Source organism: Ranitomeya imitator, chromosome 4, assembly GCF_032444005.1.
Source record: "Ranitomeya imitator isolate aRanImi1 chromosome 4, aRanImi1.pri, whole genome shotgun sequence".
NCBI lineage: Eukaryota > Metazoa > Chordata > Amphibia > Anura > Dendrobatidae > Ranitomeya > Ranitomeya imitator.
Window position 1 is genome coordinate 578,708,680 of NC_091285.1, and position 20,965 is coordinate 578,729,644.

General features: G+C 41.9%; 1 protein-coding gene across 3 annotated transcripts in view; it reads right to left on the reverse strand.

Moving 5' to 3' along the window:
• The window catches only part of LCTL (lactase like), a 48,517-nt gene extending 28,231 nt beyond the window's left edge, over window positions 1-20,286 (reverse strand). The window contains exons 1-5 of one of the 3 annotated variants that reach the window (XM_069766402.1): window positions 20,005-20,286; window positions 17,911-17,985; window positions 14,231-14,403; window positions 13,762-13,922; window positions 9,029-9,116 (exon numbers count right to left, since the gene is read on the reverse strand). In XM_069766402.1, the coding sequence (XP_069622503.1) occupies window positions 9,029-9,116; window positions 13,762-13,922; window positions 14,231-14,345 (364 nt within the window). In that variant the 5' untranslated portion in view covers window positions 14,346-14,403; window positions 17,911-17,985; window positions 20,005-20,286. Of the gene's footprint in view, window positions 1-9,028; window positions 9,117-13,761; window positions 13,923-14,230; window positions 14,404-17,910; window positions 17,986-20,004 lie in introns of those variants that run through there. The other 2 variants (XM_069766403.1, XM_069766404.1) reach the window with 2 other exon arrangements.
• Window positions 20,287-20,965: the final 679 nt, after the last annotated feature.

Consider the following 20,965-nt stretch of genomic DNA (forward strand, 5'->3'; position numbering starts at 1 on the left):
TATAAAAGCCTCAGGTATCTTTTGCATGTGTTTAGAGTTAATTAGTTGATTCAGAAGATTAGGGTAATAGGTCGTTTAGAGAACCTTTTCTTGATATGCTAATTTATTGAGACAGGTTTTTTGGGTTATCAGGAGTTGTATGCCAAAATCATCAGTATTAAAACAATAAAAGACCTGACAAATTTCAGTTGGTGGATAATGAATCTATAATATATGAAAGTTTAATTGTAATCATTACATTATGGTAAATAATTAAATTTTACACTATATGCTAATTTTTTGAGAAGGACCTGTATGTCAGGGGATGCTGTTTTTAAAATGGTATCACTACTGTATATAGGACCCCTAAAGTCACTACAAAACTGGATAGGTCCCTTAATAAATACATTTTGTACATTTCCATGAAAAAATGAAAAATTGCTGCTACATTTTTAAACCTTCTAAAATGCCAACAAAATAAAATAACATTTTACAAATGGTGCTGATGTAAAGCAGACATGTGGGAAATGTTATTTATTAATGTTTTGCTGTGGTATGACTATCTGGATTAAAGGGATAATCATTAAAAGTTTGAAAATTGCTATTTTTTTTAACATTTTTGCCAAATTTCTGATATTTTTTATAAATAAACACAAAACATATCGACCTAAATTTACCATTATCATAAAGCATTATGTATCATGAAAAAAACAGTCTTAAAATCACTAGGATTTGTTGAAGCATTCCAGAGTTATTATAACATAAAGTAACACTGGTCAGATTTTAAAAATTTGGCTCCGTCACTATTTAACTTTCCCGGTGATGCCCATTCAAAATTTTTACCATAACCAGGTTTCTTGTATCATGTTCTCGCACACTTTATGCATTTAATAGCCCTCTGTGTCTGTACTGTTACATACTTGGGTTGATAACCGGTTCATGCAGCTTTACATGAACACCCGATTTTTTACATTATGGTTTGTCCGCACAATGAAAGCAATTGTTACCTTCCACCTCTCGTGTCTGCCCTATTTCCTCATAGATTGTAAGCTTGCGAGCAGGGCCCTCATTCAGAGTCTTGGTATCTGTTGATTAATGTAATTATTGTTTATGCTGTAATGCCTTTATTGGCTGTACAAGTCCCCTCTATAATGTAAAGTGCTGCGGAATATGTTGGCGCTATAGAAATAAAATTATATTATTATTATTATAACCCCTTCAACTCCGGGCAATTTTTTTTTTTTTTGTTTTTCCCTTCTCTTCTTCCAAGAGCCATAATTTTTTTTATTTTTCCAGCCATATGAAGGCTTGTCTTTTGGGGGATGAGTTGTACTTTAGAATGACCCCATTAATTCTGCCATAAACTGTACTGAAAAATGGGGAAAAAATTCCAAGTGTGGTGAAATAGCAAACAAAAATACAATTCCACAATAGTTTTTTTATTTTTATTTACCATGTTCAATATATAGTACAACTGATCTGGAAATATGATTCCCCAGATTAGTATGAGTATGCAAATAGCAAACATGTTTTTATATTTTTTTATTTAAAGGGAACCTGTCACTCCCAAAATCGAAGATGAGCTAAGCCCACCGGCATCAGGGGCTTATCTACAGCATTCTGTAATGCTGTAGATAAGCCCCCGATGTATCCTAAAAGATGAGAAAAAGCGGTTAGATTATACTCACCCAGGGGCGGTCCCCGTCCGGGGCCTCCTTACTTCATCAGATGACGTCTCTGACCTTTCCCAGCATCTGCACACTGCAGTACTTTGCTCTGCCCTCAACAGGACAGACAAAGTACGCCGGAGCCGCAGCGTGAAGACAAGAAGAGACGTCATCGTAAGAAGATGGGAGGCCCCGGACTGCGACGCCCAATGTACCGGGACTGCCTGTTGTGAATTCTGTGGCAGAGCTCCCTCCTGTGGTCACAAGTGGTACTTCGGCTGATTCTCTCTGTGAGCTTCCGTTAGTGGAGGAGAGTGGTACTGCGGCTTCTGAGTTTCCTTCCTCAGGTGATGTGGTGAAGTCGTTAGGTGCTGCTCTATTTAACTCCACCTAGTGCTTTGATCCTGGCCTCCAGTCAATGTTCTAGTATTGGACCTGTTTCCTCCTGGATCGTTCCTGTGGCCTGCTGCTCTGCATAGCTAAGTTCTCTTTGCTATTTTGTTTGCTGTTTTTTTTCTGTCCAGCTTGCTTGTTTTGTTTTTTGTTGCTTGCTGGAAGCTCTGGGACGCAGAGGGTGTACCTCCGTGCCGTTAGTTCGGTACGGAGGGTCTTTTTGCCCCCTTTGCGTGGTTATTTGTAGGGTTTTGTGTTGACCGCAAAGTTACCTTTCCTATCCTCGCTCTGTTCAGAAAGTCGGGCCTCACTTTGCTAAATCTATTTCATCTCTACGTTTGTCTTTTCATCTTAACTCACAGTCATTATATGTGGGGGGCTGCCTTTTCCTTTGGGGTATTTCTCTGAGGCAAAGTAGGCTTATTTTCTATCTTCAGGCTAGCTAGTTTCTCAGGCTGTGCCGAGTTGCATAGGGAGCGTTAGGCGCAATCCACGGCTGCCTCTAGTGTGGTTGGAGAGGATTAGGGATTGCGGTCAGCAGAGTTCCCACGTCTCAGAGCTCGTTCTATGTTTTTGGGTTATTGTCAGATCACTGTATGTGCTCTGACTATTATGTCCATTGTGGTACTGAATTACCTTATCATAACAGTACTGGAGGCCCAAAGTACTAATGATTCCCAATAGAGGGAAAAAAGAAGTTCTGAGACCATTTTTTTTTCTTTGCACTGTGTTTTGCCTTTTTTTTCCCTTAGACATTTGGGTGGTTCAGGACACAGGTGTGGACATGGACATGCAGGGTCTGTGCTCTTCAATGGATAATCTCGTTATAAATGTACAAAAAATTCAAGATTTGGTGATTCAGAAGCCTATGTTAGAACCAAGAATTCCTATTCCTGATTTGTTTTATGGTGATAGAGCCAAGTTTGTGAATTTCAAAAATAATTGCAAACTGTTTCTGGCCTTGAAACCTCGCTCCTCTGGTGACCCAGTTCAACAAGTGAGAATTATTATTTCTTTTTTGCGTGGCGACCCTCAAGACTGGGCATTTTCCCTTGCGCCAGGAGATCCTGCATTAAGTAATATTGATGCGTTTTTCCTGGCGATCGGATTGCTGTACGATGAGCCTAATTCAGTGGATCAGGCAGAGAAAAATTTGCTGGCTCTGTGTCAGGGTCAGGATGAGATAGAGGTATATTGTCAGAAATTTAGAAAGTGGTCCATACTCACTCAATGGAATGAAGGTGCGCTCGCAGCTATTTTCAGAAAGGGTCTCTCTGAAGCCCTTAAGGATGTCATGGTGGGATTTCCTATGCCTGCTGGTCTGAATGAGTCTATGTCTTTGGCCATTCAGATCGGTCGACGCTTGCGTAAGCGTAAATCTGTGCACCATTTGGCGGTATTATCTGAGCATAAACCTGAGCCTATGCAGTGCGATAGGACTTTGACCAGAGTTGAACGGCAAGAACACAGACGTCTGAATGGGCTGTGTTTCTACTGTGGTGATTCCACTCATGCTATCTCTGATTGTCCTAAGCGCACTAAGCGGTTCGCTAGGTCTGCCACCATTGGTACGGTACAGTCAAAATTTATTTTGTCCGTTACCTTGATCTGCTCTTTGTCATCTTATTCTGTCATGGCATTTGTGGATTCAGGCGCTGCCCTGAATTTGATGGACTTGGAGTATGCTAGGCGTTGTGGGTTTTTCTTGGAGCCCTTGCAGTGTCCTATTCCATTGAGAGGAATTGATGCTACGCCTTTGGCCAAGAATAAGCCTCAGTACTGGACCCAGCTGACCATGTGCATGGCTCCTGCACATCAGGAGGTTATTCGCTTTCTGGTGTTGCATAATTTGCATGATGTGGTCGTGTTGGGGTTGCCATGGCTACAAGTCCATAATCCAGTATTAGATTGGAAATCCATGTCTGTGTCCAGCTGGGGTTGTCAGGGGGTACATGGTGATGTCCCATTTCTGTCTATTTCGTCATCCACCCCTTCTGAGGTTCCAGAGTTCTTGTCTGATTACCGGGATGTATTTGATGAGCCTAAGTCCGATACCCTACCTCCGCATAGGGATTGTGATTGTGCTATCGATTTGATTCCTGGTAGTAAATTCCCAAAGGGTCGACTGTTTAATTTATCTGTGCCTGAGCACGCCGCTATGCGGAGTTACGTGAAGGAGTCCTTGGAGAAGGGGCATATTCGCCCGTCATCGTCGCCATTAAGAGCAGGGTTCTTTTTTGTGGCCAAGAAGGATGGTTCGCTGAGACCTTGTATAGATTACCGCCTTCTAAATAAGATCACAGTTAAATTTCAGTACCCCTTGCCGTTGTTATCTGATTTGTTTGCTCGGATTAAGGGGGCTAGTTGGTTCACCAAGATAGATCTTCGTGGTGCGTATAATCTTGTGCGTATTAATCGAAGCGATGAATGGAAAACTGCATTTAATACGCCCGAGGGCCATTTTGAGTATCTAGTAATGCCATTCAGACTTGCCAATGCTCCATCAGTGTTTCAGTCCTTTATGCATGACATCTTCCGAGAGTACCTGGATGAATTCCTGATTGTGTACTTGGATGACATTTTGATCTTCTCGGATGATTGGGAGTCTCATGTGAAGCAGGTCAGAACGGTGTTTCAGGTCCTGCGTGCTAATTCTTTGTTTGTGAAGGGATCAAAGTGTCTCTTTGGGGTTCAGAAGGTTTCATTTTTGGGGTTCATCTTTTCCCCTTCTACTATCGAGATGGACCCTGTTAAGGTCCAAGCCATCCATGATTGGACTCAGCCGACATCTCTGAAAAGTCTGCAAAAGTTCCTGGGCTTTGCTAATTTTTATCGTCGCTTCATCTGCAATTTTTCTAGTATTGCTAAACCATTGACCGATTTGACCAAGAAGGGTGCTGATGTGGTCAACTGGTCTTCTGCTGCTGTGGAAGCTTTTCAAGAGTTGAAGCGTCGTTTTTCTTCTGCCCCTGTGTTGTGTCAACCAGATGTTTCGCTTCCATTCCAGGTCGAGGTTGAGGCTTCTGAGATTGGAGCAGGGGCTGTTTTGTCGCAGAGAAGTTCTGATGGCTCGGTGATGAAACCATGCGCCTTCTTTTCCAGAAAATTTTCGCCTGCTGAGCGAAATTATGATGTTGGCAATCGAGAGTTGCTGGCCATGAAGTGGGCATTCGAGGAGTGGCGTCATTGGCTTGAAGGAGCTAAGCATCGCGTGGTGGTCTTGACTGATCATAAGAACTTGACTTATCTCGAGTCTGCCAAGTGGTTGAATCCTAGACAGGCTCGTTGGTCGCTGTTTTTTGCCCGTTTTGACTTTGTGATTTCGTACCTTCCGGGTTCTAAAAATGTGAAGGCGGATGCTCTGTCTAGGAGTTTTGTGCCCGACTCTCCGGGTTTATCTGAGCCGGCGGGTATTCTCAAAGAGGGAGTAATTGTGTCTGCCATCTCCCCTGATTTGCGGCGAGTGCTGCAAAAATTTCAGGCTAATAAACCTGATCGTTGCCCAGCGGAGAAACTGTTTGTCCCTGATAGGTGGACGAATAGAGTTATCTCTGAGGTTCATTGTTCGGTGTTGGCTGGTCATCCTGGAATCTTTGGTACCAGAGAGTTAGCCACCAAAAGGATCTAGCCACTATCTCTGTCGCGGGATGTTCGTTCTTTTGTGCAGTCCTGTGGGATTTGTGCTCGGGCTAAGCCCTGCTGTTCTCGTGCCAGTGGGTTGCTTTTGCCCTTGCCGGTCCCGAAGAGGCCTTGGACACATATCTCTATGGATTTTATTTCAGATCTTCCCGTCTCTCAAAAAATGTCAGTCATTTGGGTGGTTTGTGATCGCTTCTCTAAGATGGTCCATTTGGTACCCTTGTCTAAATTACCTTCCTCCTCTGATTTGGTGCCATTGTTCTTCCAGCATGTGGTTCGTTTACATGGCATTCCAGAGAATATCGTTTCTGACAGAGGTTCCCAGTTTGTTTCGAGGTTTTGGCGAGCCTTTTGTGCTAGGATGGGCATTGACTTGTCTTTTTCCTCGGCTTTCCATCCTCAGACTAATGGCCAGACCGAACGAACCAATCAGACCTTGGAAACATATCTGAGATGCTTTGTTTCTGCTGATCAGGATGACTGGGTGTCCTTTTTGCCTTTGGCTGAGTTCGCCCTTAATAATCGGGCCAGCTCGGCTACCTTGGTTTCGCCGTTTTTCTGCAACTCTGGGTTCCATCCTCGTTTCTCTTCAGGGCAGGTTGAGTCTTCGGACTGTCCTGGTGTGGATACTGTGGTGGACAGGTTGCAGCAGATTTGGACTCATGTAGTGGACAATTTGACCTTGTCCCAGGAGAAGGCTCAACGTTTCGCTAATCGCAGACGCTGTGTGGGTCCCCGACTTCGTGTTGGAGATTTGGTTTGGTTATCTTCTCGTCATATTCCTATGAAGGTTTCCTCTCCTAAGTTTAAACCTCGTTTCATTGGTCCGTATAGGATTTCTGAGGTTCTTAATCCTGTGTCTTTTCGTCTGACCCTTCCAGATTCTTTTTCCATTCATAACGTATTCCATAGGTCATTGTTGCGGAGATACGTGGCACCTATGGTTCCATCTGTTGATCCTCCTGCCCCGGTTTTGGTGGAGGGGGAGTGGGAGTATATTGTGGAGAAGATTTTGGATTCTCGTGTTTCAAGATGGAAACTCCAGTATCTGGTTAAGTGGAAGGGTTATGCTCAGGAAGATAATTCCTGGGTCTTTGCCTCTGATGTCCATGCTCCCGATCTTGTTCGTGCCTTTCATATGGCTCATCCTGGTCGTCCTGGGGGCTCTGGTGAGGGTTCGGTGACCCCTCCTCAAGGGGGGGGTACTGTTGTGAATTCTGTGGCAGAGCTCCCTCCTGTGGTCACAAGTGGTACTTCGGCTGATTCTCTCTGTGAGCTTCCGTTAGTGGAGGAGAGTGGTACTGCGGCTTCTGAGTTTCCTTCCTCAGGTGATGTGGTGAAGTCGTTAGGTGCTGCTCTATTTAACTCCACCTAGTGCTTTGATCCTGGCCTCCAGTCAATGTTCTAGTATTGGACCTGTTTCCTCCTGGATCGTTCCTGTGGCCTGCTGCTCTGCATAGCTAAGTTCTCTTTGCTATTTTGTTTGCTGTTTTTTTCTGTCCAGCTTGCTTGTTTTGTTTTTTTGTTGCTTGCTGGAAGCTCTGGGACGCAGAGGGTGTACCTCCGTGCCGTTAGTTTGGTACGGAGGGTCTTTTTGCCCCCTTTGCGTGGTTATTTGTAGGGTTTTGTGTTGACCGCAAAGTTACCTTTCCTATCCTCGCTCTGTTCAGAAAGTCGGGCCTCACTTTGCTAAATCTATTTCATCTCTACGTTTGTCTTTTCATCTTAACTCACAGTCATTATATGTGGGGGGCTGCCTTTTCCTTTGGGGTATTTCTCTGAGGCAAGGTAGGCTTATTTTCTATCTTCAGGCTAGCTAGTTTCTCAGGCTGTGCCGAGTTGCATAGGGAGCGTTAGGCGCAATCCACGGCTGCCTCTAGTGTGGTTTGGAGAGGATTAGGGATTGCGGTCAGCAGAGTTCCCACGTCTCAGAGCTCGTTCTATGTTTTTGGGTTATTGTCAGATCACTGTATGTGCTCTGACTTCTATGTCCATTGTGGTACTGAATTACCTTATCATAACAACTGCCCCTGGGTGAGTATAATCTAACCTCTTTTTCTCATCTTTTAGGATACATCGGGGGCTTATCTACAGCATTCCAGAATGCTGTAGATAAGCCCCTGATGCTGGTGGGCTTAGCTCACCATCGATTTTGGGGGTGACAGGTTCCCTTTAAGTGTTGAAGAATAAATCCAAAATTTGTAAAAAAAAAAAAAAATCACTTTTGTTACCATTTTCTGACACCCGTAATGTTCTCATTTTTCGGGATCTGAGGTTGTGTGAGGGCTTATTTTTTGTATACACTGAGCTGAAATTTTTATAGAAACCATTTTGTGGTAGATATGATTTAATCATCTTTTATTGAAATGTTGCGACAACCAAAAAAAGGCACTTGATTTTTTTTCTCGTTACGCCATTTACTGATCGGATTAATTTATTTTATATTTTGATAGATCGGACATTTCTGATCACAACAATGCCAAATATGTGTATTTTTTATTAGTTTTATTCTTAATAGGGCAAAGGGGAGGGATTTGAACTTTTTATTATTGTTTAAAACTTAATTTTTTACTCATTACTATATATAATAGTCCCCCTAGGAGACTTAGGGTATGTGCACACTCTGCGGAATTTGCTGCGGATCTGCAGCGGATCCGCAGCTGCGGGTCCGCAGAGGTTTCCCGTGCGTTTACAGTTTAATGTAAACCTATGGGAAACGAAATCCGCAGTTCACATGCTGCGGAAAAAAACGCGCGGAAATGCAGTGGTTTACATTCCGCAGCATGCCAATTCTTTGTGCGGATTCCGCTGCGGGTTTACACCTGCTCCAATAGAAAACTGCAGGTATAAACCCGCAGCGGAATCCGCAATAGAAACCGCGATAAATCTGCAGGAAAAACCACAGCGGTTTTGCACTGCGGATTTATCAAATCCGCTGCGGAAAAATCCACAGCCCTCACAGATACGTGTGCACATACCCTTAAAGCTGCAAACATCCGGTCACTTGTCTTATACATAGCAGTGCTAAGGGCCAGCGTTCAAAGGAGGATTGTCATGACAGACAAGAGGTTCTTCTGCAATCCCCCTGCTGTAATTACATCCCATCAGCGCCCCAAGATCATGTAAGGGTGGAGCCGATGGGCAGGATGTATGAGTGCTTCCTGTCTGGGTTTATTAAATACCGCTGTCAGTTATTGACAGCAGCATTTAGCTGGTTAATAGCAGCGCGTGAATCTTGGATCCACCTGTAGCTTGATGGTGGCTTAAATATGCATAAAAGTTAATAAAATTGACAATATTTTTTCTGTAGAAACTCCCATAAAACTACAATAAAATAAATAAACTCTCACCTTTGATGCCTGTAGGAATTAAACGAGGCCAAGAGATAGAAAGTCGGTAATGAGAAACTTTCAGTTCCTTCAGTAATTCGATGTCCTCCTGTGATACATAACATACAATGTAGAGGTGTAATTCTGCAATCCTGAAGTGAAGAGCAACTTTCAGAAGAACAGCATGTTGGACTATTGGCCTGATATACGGAGATGTATGGAAAAAGTGGCTGTGCTCCTCCAACAATAGCTCCACACCTGCTCATGAGTTATATCTGGTATTGCATTTGAGCTCCATTGAAGTGAATGGGACTCAACTACAATGCCAGAGACAACTTGAGACAAAAAATATGAAAGAGTCTGCTCACTATCCGTTTAGAAGTCTGAGTCTCGGAAAACCAGCAGTGCTGCAGGGAATGACTTGTGTTTATTTATGAAAAGAAAATGGAAATTTGGTGAAAAGTTTGAAAATTTAGCACAATTTTGTGTACCTCAAGGTGCTCCAAACCACGTTCAAGAATTTTATTAACCCTTCAGGTGCTGCACAGCAATATTTGGAATGTGGAAAAAAATGAACATTTAAAGGGAACCTGCCATCCCAAAAATCGAAGATGAGCTGTGGCCACCGGCATGAGGGGCTTATCTACAGCATTCTGTAATACTGTAGATAATCCCCCCATGTATCCTGAAAGATGAGAAAAAGAGGTTAGATTATACTCACCCAGTTGCGGTCCCGCTGCGTCCGGGTCCGATGGGCGTCGCGGTCAGGTCCGGGGCCTACTATCATCTTACGATGACGTTTCCTCTTGTCTTCACGCCACAGCCATGGAGCAGGCGTACTTTGTCTGCACTGTTGAGGGCAGAGCAAAGTACTGCAGTGCGCATGGGCGCCGGGCCTCTCTGAGCTTTCCCGGCGCTTGTGCTCTCCAGTACTTTGCTCTGCCCTCAACAGGGCAGACAAAGTATGCCTGTGCTGTGGCGTGAAGACAAGAAGAGGACGTCATCGTAAGAAGATAGGAGGCCCCGGACTGGACTGCGACGCCCATCGTACCCGGACCGCAGTGGGACCGCCCCTGGGTGAGTATAATCTAACCTCTTTTTCTCATCTTTCAGGATACATCGAGGGCTTATCTACAGCATTACAGAATGCTGTAGATAAGCCCCTGATGCCGGTGGCCGCAGCTCATCTTTGATTTTTGGGGTGACAGGTTTCCTTTAACTTTTTTTCACAATAAATTTACTTCAGATCCAATTTTTTTAATATTGACAAGGGAAACAGGAAAAAATGGACCTCAAAATTTGTTGTGTAATTTCTCCTGAGCATGCCAATACCCTATATGAGGGAGAAAACCAAGCAGAGCTTGGAAAGGAAGGACCACCATTTGAGTTTTTGAATGCAAAATTTGCAATTTACGGATGCCATGTTTTGTTTGGAAAGCCTCTGATGTTCCTAAACAGTGAAAATTCCCCACAAGTTACACCATTTTGGAAACTAGACTCCTCAAGGAACTGATCTACATGTGTGGTGAGCACATTGAACACTCGGGTGCTTCACAGATGTTTATAATGTTGAGCTGTGAAGATAAAAAAAATCACATTTTCTCTACAAATATGTTGTTATCCCCAAATGTTGCATTTTCATTAGCGTAACAGGAGAAATTGCACCATACAGTTTGTTGTGTAATTTCTCCTGAGTACGCTGATACCCAATATAAGGGAAAAAACTACTGTTTGGGCGCACGGCAGGGCTCGGAAAAAAAGGAGTGTCATTTGACTTTTTGAATGTAAAATTTCCTGGAATCATTAGCGGACGTCATGTCCCATTTGGAGAGCCCTTGATGTGTCTAAACAGTGGAAACCCCCCACAATTGACCTCATTTTGGAAACTAGACCCCTCAAGGAATGTATTTAGATATGTGGTGAGCACATTGAACCCCCAGGTGCTTCACAGAAGTTTATAATGTTGAGCTGTGAAAATAATAAAATCACATTTTCCCCACAAAATTTTTTATTTTAGCCCCAAATTTTGCATTTTCATAAGGTTAACAGGAGAAATTGCACTATATAATTTGTAGTGCAATTTCTCCTGAGTATGCCGATACCTCATATGAGGAAGAAAACTACTGTTTGTGCGCATGGAAGGGAAGGAGCCATAAGCTCATTAGCGGACGTCAAGTCCCATTTGGAGAGCCCATGATGTGCCTAAACAGTGGAAACGCCCCACAAGTCACCCCATTTTGGAAACTAGACTCCTCAAGGATTGTATTTAGATGTGTGGTGAGCACGTTCAACCCCCAGGTGCTTCACATAAGTTTGTACATTAAGCCGTGAAAATAAAAAAAATCACATTTTCCCCACAAAAATGTTATTTTGGACCCAAAATTTGAATTTTCATAAGGGTTACAGGAGAAATTGCACCATACAATTTGTTGTGCAATTTCTCTTGAGTACGCCGATACCCCATCTGTTGGGGAATACTACTTTTGAGGCACCGTGCAAAGCTCAGAAGGGAAGAGGTGCCATATTGGAGTTCAGATTTTGCTGGAATAGTTTGAGGGTGCCATGTCACATTGGCAGAGCCCCTGAGGTGCCAGAACAACAGAAACCACCTATGTGTGAACTTATTTTACAAACTACCCTCCCCAATGAATTCATCTAGGGGTGCAGTGATCATAATGACACCACATGTGCCTCACAGAATTTTATACAATTGAGCAGTGAAGAAAGAATAAATTAAATTTTTACCACTAAAATGTTGTTTTAGCCCCAAGTTTTTAATTATCTAAGGACTAATAGGAATTTTTTTGCAACAAACTGAGGTCCATTTTTTTCTGACAGCACCAATACCCTACATGTAATCGGGAAATATTTTTAAGGCACAATGCAAAGCTCAGAAGGCAAGGAGCGCCAGATTTTACTGTTATGGTTTGCAGGTGTCATGACTCACTGGGAGAGCCCATGAGGTGCCAGAACAGCAGAATCCTCCACATAAGTGACCCCATTTTTACAAGCTACACCTCTCAAGGAATGATGATATTGACACCACGGGTGTGTCACAGAATTTTATACCATTGGGCAGTGAAGAAAAATAACTACATTTTTACCACCCAAATTTTGTTTTAGCCCCAGATTTTACATTTTCAAGTGGGTAAAAATGGCACCAAAATTTACCCCACAATTTCTACTGAACGTGGCAAAACTTCATATGCGGCTGTACAGTACTACTTAGCTATACGGAGAGACTCGGGAGGAACGGAGCGCTATTTGCCTCCTGGAGCACAGATTTTCCTAGAACAGTTTGCGGACTCCATATACAGAGCCGATAATTGGTAGAAGAACAGAATCCCCCCCTCAAGTGACCTCATTTTGGAAATTATACGCCTTGGGGAATTTATCTACAGGTGTAGTGACGATTTTGACTCCATGAGTATTTTCCAGAAACAAGCAGCACTGAATATCCAGCTCATGCTTCTGGAGACATGCACCCATAACTTTGGCTGGCTCTCATCACTTCAGAAATGGCAAACATGTGGTTTAGGTACACTGTGGGTCTCAGAAGGGAGGGGGCATTTGGATTTGGGAGCGGAGAACCTGCTGAATTTCTTTTGGGCGGGTGAGGAGCCATTTCGCTTTTCTAGAGCTTTTGTACTACCAGTAACGTGGAAGCCGTTAACAGATGACAGACCTGAGTGTTATGAAAACTGTCAGCTCTGCACTGACAGGGAAAGTTGCTGATCATGCACTGCGGATGATCAAGCAACTTTCCTAGCTCTGGTGACCCGGATGTTGTCATGATGACATCGGGTCACCATGACGACATCCGATCCAAGGGCAGAGGGACTGTCATCCCTCTTCTGGGTCCCAGAATGCTATGATCGCGTTCAATAGCAGCATTAAGGGAGTTAAAGTGCCGGAAACGGTGCAAGACCACTCCTGGCACTTAGTGCAGGGTGTCAGCTGTCAGAATCAGCCGACACCTGGCGACAATCATTAGCACACACAGCCCATGTGTGCACACGATCGCCTAGATGTAATAATCTTTTCTGCGTCAATGAGTACCAAGATGCATGGATGCATTATTACTGACTATGTCGGTAAGGGGTTAAAAAACTGCATCAGACGCCATTTATCAGATGCTGCAAATAAACTTACGTCTAGATGCTCGGCAGCAACAAAACATTTTTCTGTCCATCACAGATGGGATACTGCATCATGTTCTGTTGCGGGCATAGAACGGGTCAATAGATCATATAGGGGGGTGATCACCGTAGGAAACTCCTTAATCCAGAATCATGGTGGAACCAGAATGCCACAAGGCATGAATGCAAGATATGATATAATATACCATTATTAATTATTTCCACGTTTTCTAGATGTGTCCTTGTTTCTTTATAACCTTTGTTTTTATATTATACATTTTTACGTTGTTTATATATCTTGCTCTGAGTGGATTACCGAGACTGTGTGTCTTAAACAGGATATCACTTAAAACGCTGACCTTTCAGCATTTTTTTAAATATATGCAATGATTAAAGACCTGCTGATCTAAAAAGCGTTTCCCTATAATAACTATGTAATAAATAAAGATGATGATTTTATGAAGTTCCTAGACGCTGGATTTTTTTTTTTCTGAGCACACAACTTGAGGACAGGTGTGGCCCTGTTTTTGGAAGAAAGCAGCCATGTTTTTTTTTATTTCAAATGAGCATGATGATAGAGCTAAAAGCAGCAGCGTGGATATGAAATGTTCTCACCTTGACTTTATAATAACCATCACATGAGGAATCTCCTGTCTGGTTCATAAATGTTTTTCCCTTCTTATGTGTGAACACATCCCAAATACTCTGTCCTTTTCCGTCCTTGTCCCATGCTCCTTCAGTTTGGTATGCTGAGCTGCCCACTCCCCACATGAAAGCTGTATGGTAGAGATTCACAGTCACATAGTGCAGGCAGGAGCAAGCGAGGGGTGGACAAAGTAGGCAGTTGCCTAGTGCAACATTGAAGGGGGCAGCACAATTTATGCATTTCCAAAAATGTTCTACCGTTATATTTCCGCTGCTATTCAATTTCCCTATATGAAAAAGAACATTAGGGATTTTAGTTAAATTACCAACTATCATGCTGATTTTCTGGGACAAAAAAAATCACCAAAAAAGCTTGTCTTACCATTGAGTACTGGTTATGTGCTTGCCACAAGTAGAAGATGCAGGACTAAAAACTTACTGGGTGGAAAAGTGCCGTAATAAAAGGATCCCCTTTCGGTCTGTGTCCACTGAAAACCCTCCTCGCTACACAGTGCCAGGAACAGCAGCTGAGCAACAAAGATCACTGGAAACATCCTTCTGATGGTTGGATCACAGGATCTCTTTACTGCAGATGATTCAGTTATTTCGTGTCTGAGATATTAAAAAACAGTTTAGATAAATGACAAATTTATGATATCTTGAAACTTCAGTACTCTGGCAATCTTTTTCGAAAAATTATTGAAAAGTTGTTATGGTTTTGCCGCTTTACAAGGATGACTGAATAGTAGTGGGAACTGTGACCGGAAAAGGCAATGAATTTAAAAGTTTTTTCAGAAATGACCACCATCTGATGAGTATGGAGCCTTCTCAGTCTCCCCTGATAAAAGATGTCAGGGAGAAGGTACTGTCCAGGCAGGTTAATTTAAAACACCTGATTATTCTGTTTCAACAGGAGTCAAGCTACCACCTGAGATGACTGGCAGCGACTTAGGCTACTTTCACACTAGCGTCGTTCGACGCACGTCACAATGCGTCATTTTGAAGAAAAAACGCATCCTGCAAAGTTGCCTGCAGGATGCGTTTTTTCTCCATAGACTTTCATTAGCGACGCATTGCGACGGATTGCCACACATTGCATCCGTCATAAGACGTGTTTTTTTGTCCGTCGGGTCCGCTTTTTCCGACTGCGCATGCGTGGCCGGAACCCCGCCCCCTCTTCCCCGGACCTTACAATGGGGCAGCGGATGCATTGTAAAACTGCATCCGCTGCCCCCGTTGTGCTTTTACTTCACAGCATGCGTCGGCCCGACGCACTGCGACGGGCCCGTACCGACGCTAGTGTGAAAGTAGCCTTACTCTCCATTTACAAAAAAAAAAAGAACATTCAAATGAGCCCAGCATGCTTATGTGTGGAGGAGTAGAGAAAGAGCTGTTGGCCAAGAACGCATTTATGCACTTTCCTTCTCGGGCTATTTATGGAGTTTTTCAAGGTGGTCAAAAACTACAAATTTTTCCAAGTGTAAATCACTTCATGAACCTCCCTATTTTTTAGAGAAGTTTTTCTGTTTCCGAAAGCAGGTTTGAAGACGCATTTTAGAAGAGCTTTTTTTATGTCTCCTAAAGCATTTTTTTTTCTTTTTTTTGCAGCCTTTTCATTGGGCTGTGCCTAGTTTGGAGGACTCCATCAGGAGCCGTTTCAAAGGAGTGACAGGCATTTTTTTTTTACCAAGTGTTTTTACACCACCTGAAGCAGAAAACAAATTCAAAACACTCAGCATATGTGGTTTTACAATAGAAATTGATCAAATAAACATTATGCACATAACCTTAGGTATATGGGGGCCTTAAAGGGAATCTATCAGTAGGATAAACCATCCTAAGCCATCTTTATGGGCATGTAAGTCATAGGAAGCTGAATAAAATGATACCTTGACACCTGTGATCTGATGTCTTATTACAGAGAAATACACGTTTTTCTTAATAAGTATATGAGCTGCTCCAGGCTATGGGCTGGACACCGATCTGTACGAGAATCTGCCTCCAGAGATTATTATTAATAAAAAGAGCCGTTACCAGTGTAATGGCCGCTCTCTCCTCTCCTGATCTCACTGCAGAGCTGTGTGTGATTATACCGGACACATCTGCAGGTTCCTCTCCGCTACCATCTCACAGGCAGACAGGGCTGTAATACAGCAGAGCTGTGAGAGGTGCAGCAAATGTGTTTGTAAGGAGACAAAGTTCAGTTCTACTGCTCTGTGTTAATTGCATGTCTCACACTGGTAATGTTTCCTTCCATTTAAAACAAGCTCTGGAGACAGATTCTCAGGCAGATCCGCGTCCTCTCTATAGCCCTGAACAGCTTTTATATATATATATATATATATATATATATATATATATATATATATAGAAAACATGGATTCCTCTGAAATAAAACACTGGATTGCATATTTCAATTTATCATCTTTTTCAGCTTCATATAGCTGACATGCCCATACAGACGGATTAGGAATAATGTTACTGGCAGATTCCCCCTTTAAGATTTATTTACATTCATGTTTTTTAGTTTATGATTTTTAGGCAATATGTTTAATTTTAAAATAAAGCCATTTAAAAAAAAAAAAAGCTATTTCATGGATACTATGGAGAAATTTTTAATTCTTGATCAAGAGCTGGAATAAGGTGCAATTAATTTGTTAAGCATAGATTGAAATAGATTTCATCAGCAAGCATACGGCCTACGTAACACACAGACCCATTAATAGAAGAAAAAGCAGTAGGTCATAAAGAGGTGATCACCATGAGACCTAAACATGGTATGTAAATTTTACTGGGTACAAAAGAACACAAACAACACTAAAAATATTAAAATAGTCACACATGTACATGACAAAAATGTAACACAAGCTCCTAATGAAGCTTAAACCTGCCCCCAGATAACCAGTGTGTGCTGGCTAAAATATAAAGGTATAAACGGCATACCAGCACAAGAGTACGGCACAATCCCTAATAACATGAAAGTGCAAATGCATACTTAAACATCAAACTCCTAACCCTCTATGTCCTAAACAACATTGCATGAATAACAAGCTATGCATCGCTGAAAAAATACCAGCCCCAGAATAAGGTTCCAGGAGGCCCCAAAATCTGAGGCACTACACAGAGATAGAGAGGGCAGTGAACAATAATGTATATGATTAATGATCATAAATGATCAATAAATAATAAAGTACAAGAGATGCTGAAAGGGATGCCAATACAAAATGTATACCTACAGAGTGTCTATGAAAAATATCATGCACACGCCATGATTCAGATATGCACAGCACACATGGAATCATGTGAGGCAGGCAGGACCCGACACGTGTCGCCACTCACGGTGGCTTCATCTGCAATATATGACAATTTTCTAGCATTCACTCTATCAAACCTGTAAATTGTCTCTTCAGAGAGGAAGAGGACTTGAACTCTAATGCTACTTATTGGAAGTAGCAATCCTAAAACTCAATATCAACCCTTTAACCCCAGTCAGAGGCTTTCACCGAGCTAAATCCACACCTCATGATTTGCACTACGGAGGGGCAATATCCCAAAACACATCTGCAAATTGAGATTCTGGTGTTGGCTTTTATCCAAAGTCCTGTGGCAAGGCCAATTCCCGGGTGGATATTTGCTTTTAGGATTGCCACTTCCTATAGGTGGCACTAGAGTTCAAGTCCTCTTCCTCTCTGAAGAATCAATTTGCTTAATTTCCCAGAGGAGCATTGCATGGACTAAAAGTCTCTTTACTTTGGCATGTCAGGCATGCCACTCTCCACAAGAAGAGATGTTACCCCTTAGGCTTCTAGTAAACTTATCTACTATTTTCAATAACAGTGACAGGGAATGGGCAAAAGAGCAAAAAGTCACAAATTTTAGCACAAATACCTCGCACGCATAATTTTGCTACTTTTGATGCCAGAAAACTGGCCTAAAGGGAAACATGTATTTCCCCCTTATGTATTTCCCTATAGATCAAGTTACTAAACAAATGTAAAAAGTTTTATGTTATAAACAATTACAAGCAAAATGATTATTAGCGGATCAATGTAAGAATGAGGGAACACATCTTTTAAATCCAGTGGCTCTTAGTTCGATAAGCTTGAGGAATGTACTTACCTTATTGATGTCCATGAGATTACAAAGCTCTCATTACATGTTTCCACCTGACCTCCTGCGGGTAATGTATGCAGTCTGAAATACAGAAATGTCTGTGAATTTTTAATCTCTTTCAGGATTATCAAGGATAATGGAATAATTAATCTTTTTAGTGACTTTTACCAAGAGCTCATTTCCTAACAAAGAATTGGGTTAAGATGTCAGGACTTCTAAACTGAACTACTGTACCATGAAAAGTTTCATGTAAGAAAAAGGAGTTGATGATTTAGGGAAATCCCATATAAATTATATTACTACGTGTATGCAGGTAACATTGGGGGTAGTGGTTTTAAAATGAATTTCCTTGATGGAATTATTATGGGCAGTAAGATTTTGCTGTCAAGCTTCTCTTTATACGGCCTTCTAATTTGCACTATTAATAGGACTTTGTCCATTAGTTGTAAGAATCGATAAAGCAGCTGGGAAACATTCATATTGCAAAATTTCATGCACTTCACTTCATATTGTGCAGTAGAGTACAGATTTCTTCAATCAGAAGGGTAGAACATGGAATGAGGTCTCCATAGAAAAATGTTAACGCACAGGTCTTCTTTTGTTGCCGGATCAGTGATCTCTGTGCCTTCCCAGGCAACACAGCCCTACAGATCATGAGTGGGGCAGGAGATGGACATTATTTAAAAAAATGTGAAATTTGCACTTGAGTTCACCAACGTCTTAAGCTCCCCCTTCCCTTAACATTAGATAGCTGTTGCCTGAACGATTGTTCGGTTTAAAGCAATCTCCCTTCCACTTTTCCAGAGTACTATGGTGGTGGCTTATCTTCCAGGAAACATAAGGAGCAATCATTGGAAATTCTTCTCTCCCCGACATCATCTGTTGGGGAAAAGATCAAAGGCTTCCATACACCTTAGGTCGTTGGCCAATCCCACCGGAATCATCAGGTTCGACCAACTAATGTAATGTATATAGGGGCCTTTAGGCTGAAAACCTTGTTGGAATCTGACTATGCTTTTAGTGCCACTGGCTCTTTTACTAGGTGTAAACAAGTAGCTGAGCTAAATTAATTAGATAACAATATCTACCGTATATTTTTTCAAGGCATTGTGAAATACAGAAACACAAACTTGTCCCCATTAATGTAACTCAACTTCATATATGATTAACTTTTTTATATGCTTTTTTTAGTACATGTACATGGATGTACTATGGGAAGAAGGCGAGCTGGGGAAGGCAATGTGATGCTAGCAACCTTGGGTCCTGGCATTCATGTGGATGTTACTTTGACACAAACCAACTACCTAAACATTGTACAGATCAATTATATCCCTTCATATAAATGATATTTCCTAATGGTAGGATAATGATTCCTGTTACTCTGCAAAAACTGTTCAGGCACATTTTGAGGAACATGACAAAGAGTTTAATATGGTGACTTGACCTCCAAGTTTCTCAGATCTCAATCCAAACAAACATCTGAGGCATGTGCTCAAAAAAATAAGAAAAAGAAAACAAAGCCCAATCTTACAGCCCAAGGGATCTACTATTCACTATACCACGGGTCACCTTTGGAGATCTTGAAGGGCCCATGTCCCTAGCGAGTCAGACATATTTGGGGGGAACAAGGCGGACCTACAATATTAAGTCGGTGGTTCTGATGTTGCAGCTCGGTCTAGATAATCATATTTTAATTTGTCTTGTGCATCAGCTAGTGGATACCAATAACATTCAACATCTGAAATATGAAGAACAAATACCTGTAGACCAAAACTTGTGTCAAGTTTACGGGGTTTTCTCTATATGCAGTTAGTTGTAAAAAACGGACTATGCTTTAGTTATCCTCCCCTGGTCCATAGCTGTATCTCCATTGCTACCCCAATTTCCATTGTTTTTCTGTAGTAATGTTAACATGTTAACAACGGACACCATGGCAGAGGCGGAGACAATTCGCTGAACCCTCGGAAGGTGAGTAAACAGTTTGGTTTCTTTATAACATATAATAATAATTCTCCATACGTGCAGCTACACTACCTTATCACATTTTATCAAAATAGTGGTCTAGTAAATGAAGTCATTATGTGATGAGCATTTACTTACCTGCAATCTTCAGTGATGTCTCCATGCAGTTGTTACCATAAAAATCACATCCAATAAACTGCACCCAAAGCAAACCGTACCACTTCTGCTCTACCTAGCAAAATCCCATAGAAGGGCCTCGTTCTTCAGCTGCAGCAAAACCCCAAACAAAACAGAACTATCCAGGCTGGATGAATCAGCTGAAGCCCACAGAATGTAATGCGGAGGATGCTGGGAGGGCTGCATGGACAGTGTAAACACAGTAATGGGCTCTCATACTGTCATATCTGTGGTGTCTAATCCCAGATTCTATAAGATATGGTTTGAACCTGGAAAGTGTAAATTTCTATAAAGTTTTGCAAATCTAGTGAAAATGTTTTTTAAAAATAAAAAAATAATAAAAGCATCAATGATTCCCTACAGCTTCTGCTCCAGTGCTTACATGGTTCTAACTTGGTCATTTCTAATGCATCAAAATGAACAAAAGAAGTAGAGACCAGCATCTATCAAATCAGTTTTTCACAAGACCTGCAGAGGATCAATTAGGATTAAGATTTCTTCCTTAATTATTTTTAACTAGTCTCTCAAGACAGATCTCAGTCCCATTTAATTCTCACCCAGTTCTACATGCAATTCCCTTGTATGTCTCCCATGCAGCTGAAAGTATAATTTCTGCTTCATATAAGAAGTGGTATAATATGAATCCATAAAACAATAAGCTACAGAGTCCATTGACACACTATTGTCTATACTGTCTGCATGCTGAGTGTAGAAACTCCATTATATGCTAATTGATGCAGCTTTAGCTTGTCTGTCTGGCTCCTGCTTGTAAGAGCTGACATAGAGAAACCTATCACAAGCGGGAGATGAGAAGACTGTGTGAAACTGCATCACATAGGATACACTAAAACCTGGCAGCATGAGGTGAGACAGCAGTTTTATATCATTGCTGCCATTAGATAGCTAGTCAAAGAGGAAGTCC